The 9,718-nt window shown below is 41.3% G+C and overlaps 1 protein-coding gene across 1 annotated transcript in view; it reads right to left on the reverse strand.

Annotated features, from left to right (window-relative positions):
- Window positions 1–8,004: 8,004 nt before the first annotated feature.
- The window catches only part of LOC147450306 (uncharacterized), a 60,843-nt gene continuing 59,129 nt past the window's right edge, over window positions 8,005–9,718 (reverse strand). The window contains exon 2 of the mRNA XM_086519573.1: window positions 8,005–9,559. Coding sequence (XP_086375699.1) covers window positions 8,405–9,559 — 1,155 coding nt within the window. The 3' untranslated portion in view covers window positions 8,005–8,404. The remainder of the gene's footprint in view (window positions 9,560–9,718) is intronic.

Consider the following 9,718-nt stretch of genomic DNA (forward strand, 5'->3'; position numbering starts at 1 on the left):
ACTAACCTTTCGAGGTCTTTAATAAAGCTAACCCTAAGGTATTTTAAGCTCCATTAGATAGCCTTGCTCTTTCAGAGACCCTCTCTCATTTGGACCCCTTTAACCTTGGCCCCGTGTTGAGATAGATCCATAAGCACATGTCTATATTCTAACCCTTGTTCCCGTTTATTCTCCCACATTAAATGATATGAGAAAATAAGTTAGGTTGGTTAGATATTAGATTTTATGACATTACCTCTCTCTTGAAATCATAGTCGTCCTTGACTATGAGGTAGAAGAGATAAAGTCTTAGTCATTAGTCTATGTTTCTTAAGGGATAAAGGATCCCTTTTTACCCTATGACGTCATTCCAAGATGGATGACTAATCCATTTCCTGATTGGGAGACATAGCTCCCACAAGCATGTCTCCTCTTTAGTCCATTTCATTCTCCCAAAGTGGAGTGAAAAATTCTACTTGGTGTTTGAGAGACGTCGTCATCAAAAACATGATTTTAAGCATGCATACTATTTAAATTTGTGCACAATAAAAAGAGAATTAGTCTTATAAGACAAAAACATTGGTTATTTAAAAAAAACATGTACATTTGCTTACTCTAATGTAGCATTGTAAGCATTGACAAGGTTCATACTATCCTTAAGCTGTATTCCTTGCATCCATCTAGCATCTTCAGAAGGATAATTTTTGAACTTAATAAGATACCGTCGGATAATCTTACCATGTCGTAGTACCTTGTCTTCATGCCGAAGGATAGCTTCAGGTTGTAGCACCTCTTCTTGGTCTTCGATTTTTGGAGGGTCTTCAAGACTTGGTTTTCTTGTTGGCTCTCCTTTATAGGGCTTAAGTACACTCACATAAAAGCATTGTGTATGAGTCAATGGTTGGGCAACTTGAGTTGATAATCCATGTCATTGATTGTCTTCAAGATTTGAAAAGGACCCTAGTATCTTTTTGCTAGTTTAGCATAATACTTTTGATGGCCCGTAGGATTTTTGCCCGTCGTTTGCCTTAATCGAGCATTGGGAAACTTGAGTAAGACCCAATCGTTTTCTTTGAATGTTAAGACCCTTCTGTGCTTATTAGCAAGCAGCCTTTTGCTTTTGTTGAGAGATGGATATAGCCTCCCATAATCTTTTGGAAAGATTCTTGTAGGTTACGGCTATACTCATTAGCAGCGAAGATCTTCCCATGTACTAAATTTAAGTAGCAATGGACTTTTAGGTCTTTCCTCTATGATCTCAAAAGGTGCCTTTCCGGTAGTAGTATGGACATTATTATTGTACGCATACTCTACAAGGGGTAATTACTTTTCTCATTGTGAATGTTGATCTACTTATGTAACATAAGTCTTTAGTAGATCGAGTATCGTAAGATTGGCTATTTCACTTTGGCAATCCGTTTGTGGGTGGTAGGCGGAAGAGAAATTCAATCTTGTACTTAGATTTTCAAAAAGACCTTTCCAGAAATTACTTGTCATTTTAGGATCTCTATCTTACACGATGGATGTTGGCAATCCATGGTGTTTGAAAATCTGAGATATGAAGAGAGTTGTCATTTGGTGTGCCTTAATAGTCTTTTTGACAGGAATAAAATGTGATTGCTTGCTAAACCTGTCAACTATTGTCCATATTTCTGTATTCTCATGGATAGACTTGAGTAATCCAATGATAAAATATATGGATATACTCTTCCATGGTGAATTAGGGATTGGCAGTGGCTGGAGTAATCCAAGTTGCTTTCCTCTATCATACTTGGTCTTTTGGCATACCACACATTTTGAAACATACTCTTGTATGTCCACTTTCATGGTAGGCCAATAGAAGTATGTCTCTACTCCTCAAAGAGTAGGTTGAATGCCTCTATGCTCCTCATAGGGAGGAGCATGGGATTCATACATAACTTTCTCACGAAGGGAGTGGGTAACACATATCCTATTGCCATGGAGAAGATAACCATCTTGCAAGGTGAATGGTTCTTCGTTCTTCCCCAAAGCAAGGGCCGACATTATGTCTCTAAAGTCAGGATCAGTAGCATACTCATCTATCATAGAAGCTAGATAATTGTGAGTTGTTATGGACACCGCATCGACTCTTGGTCGTCGTGAAAGTGCATCATCCACTTGATTTTGATTACATGCAACGTGAGCGATATGAAAATAAAATTTCAAAAGAAAATTTTCCCACCTCACTTGTTTGTCGGAAAGCTTGGTTTACATCATGAAGTACTTGAGACTTTGGTGGTCTGTTCGCAAAATAAATGGAGTCCCCAATAGATAGTGCTTCCATGTGTTTAGGGCATGTAGAACAACTAAAAGTTCTTTTTCATATATGCCCAAGACCCGTTCATCCGCATTGAGCCTTTGGCTCTCATATGGTATGGCATGTCCTTCTTAAAGCAAAATTGCTCCAAGGCAATCACCACAAGCATCACATTGGACCTCAAATGGCTTTGAGAGATCCGAAATCATAAGGACTGGTTGGGAGGTAAGCTTCTCCTTGAGCTTGTCAAAACATTTTTCTCTTTAGCAATCCACGAGTACTTAACGTTCTTCTTTGTTAAGCCATGCAATGGTCCTACTATTTGAGAGAATTTTTCTATGAAGCGTTTATAGTATGCACACATATCAATAAAGCTTCTTAGCTTATGTAAATTCCTTGGATTAGGACATGCTTTTATTACCTCCAGCTTTGATGGATCCATACGGATACCATCTTGAGAGATATATGACCTAAGTATTGAATCTCTTGAAGGAAAAATTCACTCTTCTTTTGATTGATAAAAAGCTTGTTCTCCTTCAAAGCTTGAAAAATTACCTAGAGATGTTGTTTGTGCTCCTCCAAAGACTTGGAGTAGATGATGCTATCATCAAAGAACACTCTAGTAAATTTGTGGTAGGATCTAAATATTTTCTCCATTAGACGATTGAATGTGACCAATGCATTAGTCAAGCCAAAAGACATGACTAAATATTCATAAAGACCAAACGTTGTACGGAACGTGATCTTTTTTGTACTAAAAAGACTGGAGAACAAAAGGGAGAGGAGCTAGGCCTCACTATCATCTTCTACCAATTCTTGTACTTGCCTCATGATCTCCTCTTTTTGAGCTTGGGAAACTCGATAAGGAGGCTTGTTAGGCGGTGAGCTTCCTGAGAGGAGCTGAATTCGATGGTCATCATTCCCTCGTTTTGAAGCTAAGTCCATAGGGATATCATCGATGAATACATCTTGGAATCCATTTAGAAAATTAGACAAGTCTAATTCCTCTTTATTCCTAACACTTTGCTTTGTTAAACATAAGCATCATTTAGAGACTCTTTGACAAAAAACATGAACGCAAAAACTGAGCTTTTCATTGACTTATCAAAAGCAGGTGAATTTACAAGTAGTATAGTACGGCCGGACTCACTAACATCTATATACATGCTCTTTTCCCTGTAGGTGAAGTAGATTCTTCTTTCAGGGAACTCCATGTTGACAGCCATGCGGTTGAACCATAGTGCCCCTAGGATAACATCCTCATGTTGGAGAGGAGAGATGAAAAAGTCTTCTTTCTCGACATAGCTTTGGACATGAAACCTCAACTTCCCAATCAAGGGAGTAACGGAGGCTTGCTGTCCCTCGAAAGCTCCATAGGCAGTTACAGTATCTCCCATCTCAAAATCTTGAATGCCCAACTTAGTGGCCAACTCCGTTGATATGAAGTTGTGAGTAGAGCCAGGGTCAAACAAGATGAAGGCATCATGTTCCCTTACCTTTCCCCAAGTATAGGAAAGAGGTGATCCTTTGCAATGAGCATCCTCTTTCGGAGCTCCAACCATGAAAGCTCTAGGAGTTTCATTGTGGGCATTTCTTTTGGAGCAAGAACGGTAGCCATGTCCTTGCTCCCCACACTTAAAACATTTGTGGTCCTTACGAAAAGATTCTAGCTCTTCAGGAGAGAGTTTATTTTTACCTTTGTAAACTCCCTTCTTCTTAGACCGATTGTTGTTGTTGTTGTTAGAATTGCCTTGGGAGGAATTTTCGGCATTGTTTTTCCCCTTTGCATCACTTTTGTCTTTGCTTTCCATGGGCTTTGCATTCCTTCTAGCCCCTTGCTAGAAATTGATGCGCAAAGCAACCATAGTGTGGCGGATTACTTTGGTGATAGAACGAGCCTGTTGGGAGTTGACGTACTCGGCCATCTCTTCAGGTAATCCCGCACAAAATTGTTGCTTTTTCTCGACCAAGTCTATCTTTTGAAAGACAGTAGCCTTGAGATATAAATCCCAAAACTTGTCCACATATTTGTGGATAGACTCATTGGAGAGCAGCTTCAAACTCCGCCATTCGAATAAGCACTTTGTCCTTTGCATCGCTTGCAAGGAATTGCTTCATGATGGAAACTCGTAGAGTTTTTCATGTCTTTGGGCCTTCGTCGTTGCCACGAAGGCTAGCCGACCATTGACGAGCAGATTTCTGAAAGTGGATAGCTACATGGTGTAGCTTGGAGGACTCCGTGAAGCCCTCGTCTCCAAAGGCCGCATCAAATTGTTAGATGAAGGCTAATACTTTGTCGCTAGCACCAAAGGTGCCATCATAGGTAAGAAAAGAGATACTCTTTTCTCCCTGTTTGAACTTCTTGAGCTTTTGGGACCTTTGCCATGTAGGGTAAGATTTGCAATGTCCCACTTATCCTATTGCAATGAATAGGTCCAACATTTCATGGACAACTTAAGGACCTCTCTTCTTAAGCAAAAAAAGAGAAACTAATAGCTCTAATACCAATGTAATGGAAATGACCTATGAACTTTGAGAATGGCGAAATTAAGAGACTTAGAGTGAGCATTTACATGAGACTACTTTAAGAACATAGAGGGTGGACTTAATTAGTTGTAGCAATATAACAATAATACTTAATTAACTTTGCATGAACAATACTTTTGCAAGAGAAAGTTAGAGAATTTGACAACAATTGAGGACCAGATTTATGTGGAGCCGGTCCCCCTCCAATAGGCTTTTGTATTATAAAATTCTCCCATCAAGAGAGACTTGGTACAAGACAATCTTTGTGTTCCTTGTGACCTAGGTGATGCAATGAAGATGGAAAGCTTCATGCATCACGAGCATGACATAATCTTTGTAAAAGCATTAACCATCCCCGACCTCAGTCCCAAGGCCTCAAACACCTTCAAAGGTGGAGAGACCTAGCACGGAATGAGATAGGGAAGAGAAAGAAGAAATAGTTCATCACTTATCATCACTCTTCTTGCTTAGCATAGCATAATAGCATAGTAATGAAGATGAAGAAAATGGCAAGCTTAAACATTGAAGCATGGCACTTGGTTGGATTTGCATTCCATAGCCAAGAGTGCTGGTGTAGGCTCTCAACTTCTCAACAAGCTTGGAAAACGAAATGGAGCTCTTTCACTTTGTACCTCCCACAATGAGAGGAGAGAGAGTGTGTGTGTGTGTGGTGTGGGGGGGGGGGGGGGGGGGGGGGGGGGGGGGGGAGGGGGGGGGAGTATACCCCCCCAAGCTAACCCCCTCGTTGCTTTGGTCGACCCCCTTTTCTACCTTATGGTGGAAGATCATTAAACCCCTTCAAGCCTAGCCAATCACATACAAAGTGCATATCAAGCAAGCATGCTAGCCTTGGGACTTCCCCTCTGAGAGAGAGGACTTGATAAATGCATACACAATTAATTAAATTAGCTAGATTATGATTGGACCCCTTGAGAGGCCAACTAATAGGCTTTAGGCACCTTATAAGGACAACATGGAGAGGAACTTGGCATGCGTCCATGTTGCTTCATTAGGCTAAGGCTTGATTTGTGTGAGGTTGTGTGTGTTCTCTCTCTAGATCCTATAATGAGGGCTCGTCCCCCCCCTCCCCTTGAGTAGGGATCTTGTTGACTTTTTTGGAACACCTTGAGCCCCTCAAGGTTCTCACCTCAAGCTCATCCCTAGCACCTCAAGCACCTTAGTCAACAAGCACGACAAGCACCTCAAGCTTAGACCGGGTTCCCATTTCGAGCACAACCCTAGCTTGCCTAAGGTCAAAGGATTTTTAACACTAACCTTTGGAAGTCTTTAATGAAGCTAACCCTAAGGTCTTTTAAGCTCCATTAGATAGCCTTGCTCTTTGAAATACCCTCTCTCATTTGGACCCCTTTAACCTTGGCCCCGTGTTGAGATAGATCCATAAGCACGTGTCTATAATCTAGTCCTTGTTTTTGTTTATTCTCCTACATTAAATGATCAGTTTAATGTGAGAAAATCATTTGGGTTGGTTTGATATTAGATTTTATGACATGCGGTCAAGGAGTGCCATATTTTATCATGCTATGAGTCTATAGCGAGATTGGATGGAGAGTTGCATGGTCCAATCCACTCTGATCTTAGAACTAGTGCAACCTTAATGGTAGAACGGTGTCAAAGAACCAACTAGCAAGTGTGCCTCATATTAAATAGTAAGGGGAAAAGTCTAAGAGAGAAGTTCCATAGATAAAATTAAAATTGATGGAAATTATTAGCAAAATAAAACTTACAGAAACGAGAGCAAGGCTCATCATAGACAGGTGGACTCCGTTCACATGGGTAAGGTCTCAATGACCTTGCCTATTAAGTGAAAAGCTAAATCAATAAACAAAGAAAGGTGTGTAGGTTCATATGTGCACACGATGCCCAACTTGAAGTGGGGGAGGTGGACAAAAATTGAAGTGTTTTAAAAATATATATATAAATTACGTCATGACATTTTTTTAAAACTCTTTGGATGAGATTTTGATACTACCTTCGAAGTGTGAAAATGATTGAGAAAAGGTGTTTGTGTACGCGTGCAAGTGCTCAAAATAAACCTAGGTTTAATGTAATCCCACCTACAAAATTTGAAATTTCATGCCAAATTTAACATTTGAAGGTGAGACAACCTCTAAAATTGTGGAAAATTAAATCTAAAAACCTTTGAATCTACTCAATATGACTCTTAATTGTAGGTTTTCCAAGTTTTTGGAAAAGAGGGGTGTGCGCACGCACGCTTGCCCCATGGTCTGTGAGTGAAAGAAGGCATTGGGTAATCAAGATCAAAAGAAGCAAAGACCTATAAGTTAAAGACGGCGTGTGACTCTGCTACTCTAAAGCCAATACAAGGCTTAGCATTTGTAAGAGTCAATCGGTAGTCACACACGAGAGAGAGAGAGAGAGAGAGAGAGAGAGAGAGAGAGAGAGAGAACCACACTTGACACACGACATGTATATTTGTTATTCCAATTCCCTATTCACTCACACAAGAAGAAGAAGAGAAATTTTTCATCGTAGGAAAATATCCCAAGAGACCTTAATGATTTATTCGACGAGACCTGTTATTCAAGAGGGAAATGGCATAACCTCTTATTCAAGAGGAAATGGACATAAGCACTTTGGGTTATACCATTTTCCTCGTTCACACACACACACACACAACCCGAGAAGAAGAAAATTATAACATCATAAGAAACTATCGCAAGAGGCCTTAAAATCCAATGAGGAGAGTTGAACTCAAGACCCGTTATTCAAGAGGGAAACGCCATAACCAATCCACCACACTTGGGTGATAGAAAGGTTATACCGTTTTCCTCTTTTTATTAGCACACACCAACACACACATACCCGAAAAGAAGAGAATTTTAACGTCGTAGGAGACTATCCAAAGAGACCTTCAAGATCTATCTCACAAGGAGAGCTAAACTCAAGACCTGTTATTCAAGAGGGAAATGGCATAACCAATCTACCACACTTGAGAGAGAGAGAGAGAGAGAGAGAGAGAGAGAGAGAGAGGATAACCAATGTACCACATTTGTAAGAGTCAACCAGTAGTCACACGAGAGAGAAGAAGAAGAAGAAGAAGAGAATTTTAACGTCGTAGGAAACTATCTCAAGACCTTATAGATATATCCGAAGAGAGAGAGAGAGAGAGAGAGAGAGAGAGAGGGGGGGGGGGGGGGGGGGGGGGGGGGGGGGGGGGGTTTCTTATCCAGTGCACTCCAGAGTCCAACCAACCCTTTATTTACAATGGCCAAAACCAAAAGTACTGGTATGACAATGACTGTCATTAACATTGCAATAAAAGAACCGCCTGTTTGCTATCTGATAATCTGGCACGAATCAGGCTTCTCTCTGCCCGAATCTTAGCTGATTGCAATGATCACAAATACCTGAACCCTAACCAAGCAATATAAGCATTTCAAACAGTTGGAACGCTGTCCAATCTTTGATAAACAGTTGGCATCAATGCACCAGCATTTGTTTGCAGACCTCATGTATGCACTTTGATTGAAGATATACCTTGCTACTCAAGAAAAAGGTTCAAAATACAACCCCGCTCTGTCATAGCAACAATAAAGACCTCAAAGAAGCTGACATGAAATTCAGAGTGGTGATTATTCCTCACAGAGTTTCAGGTGCCTCCTCCGCACGCTTACTCACACCCGCAAGAAAACTTTCCGCTTCTATCCCTAAGCTCTGTGTTGCTCCTTCTGAAGGCTTGCTAACACCTGCAAGAAAGCTGTCTGCTTGGATTCCTAACAAAGCTCTTTCAACCTCATCAGACGGGATGAGACCTTGGGCAATCATCCGATCTCGCATGGACTGAGCCTCCTCACGATCCTTCCCATCCAGCAGTGAAACAATCATTAACTCATAAGCTGAAGCATCTATCTCAACCTCCTCCCCTTCCACAGTAGCGAGAAGAGCCTTCGCCTTATCAATGGAACCTGCTCTAGCATACACTGAAAAAAGACTAGCATAAGCTTTGCAATCCGGAACATTGACTTTCTCTTTGAGGTTCTCGAAAAGAGTTTCTGCCTCCTCAATCAAGCCCAGCTTTCCAAACCATCCAATTAGCGTCGTTAGAGTCTCCACCCCGGGCCTTATAGCCATGCTTTCTAGCTTTAGCAACACGTCTACTGCCCTTTGAAACTGATTTTTTTTCTCGAAAGCAGCAATTAGCATGCTGACAGACTCATCTGGAGGAGAAAATCCTGAATTCATCATATCTTCCATTTTCAGGACAGCAGATGGTAGCAAATTTGAGTGAATATAAGCATTCATAAGAGCTGAGTAGACATCAGAACCCATCTGTGGCCTTAAGAAGGCATCGTCATTCATTATTGAAAAAATTTTCAAGGCCTCTGCAGCTTTACCTTGTTTCCCATAGCCATTAAGAACCGTAAGGTAAGTATCAACAGAGCTATGCAGCTTTTCCTCCTCCATTTCTGCTAGCAATGTTTCTCCCTCTTCAGGATTCCCAGTTTCACAGTAAAACTCAATCAGCTTATTGCATGCACCAAGATCAGGCATGTAACCCATTGAACGTATTCCATCGAACATCTCTTTAGCTTTATCAAGCCTCTTCAGTTTGCAGTTCATATCAAGCAACAAAGTGCATGCTACAAAATCAGGGGGAAAGCACTTGTCATCCAAAGTTCTCGTCAACCTGTCTACATCATCATAACGTTCTAAGTTGATGTATTTTGCTAGAATTCTTTGCAAATCCTGGCTTCGAACTTCAAAAGTGTCCTCAAAAAGTGCAAACTCAAAAATCTGCATTTATCATGGGACCATTATACGTCTCTCTCTCTCTCTATCTCTCTCTCTCTCTCTCTCTCTCTCAAGCAGTGACCCCCTCCCCCTCACAGCGCTGCCTCAGCCCCGCAGCCGCCCCCCCCCCCCCCCCCCCCCCCCCCCCCCCCCCCCCCCCCA

Source organism: Adiantum capillus-veneris, chromosome 9 (assembly GCF_014529385.1).
Source record: "Adiantum capillus-veneris isolate H3 chromosome 9, ASM1452938v2, whole genome shotgun sequence".
Classification (NCBI taxonomy): Eukaryota; Viridiplantae; Streptophyta; class Polypodiopsida; order Polypodiales; family Pteridaceae; genus Adiantum; species Adiantum capillus-veneris.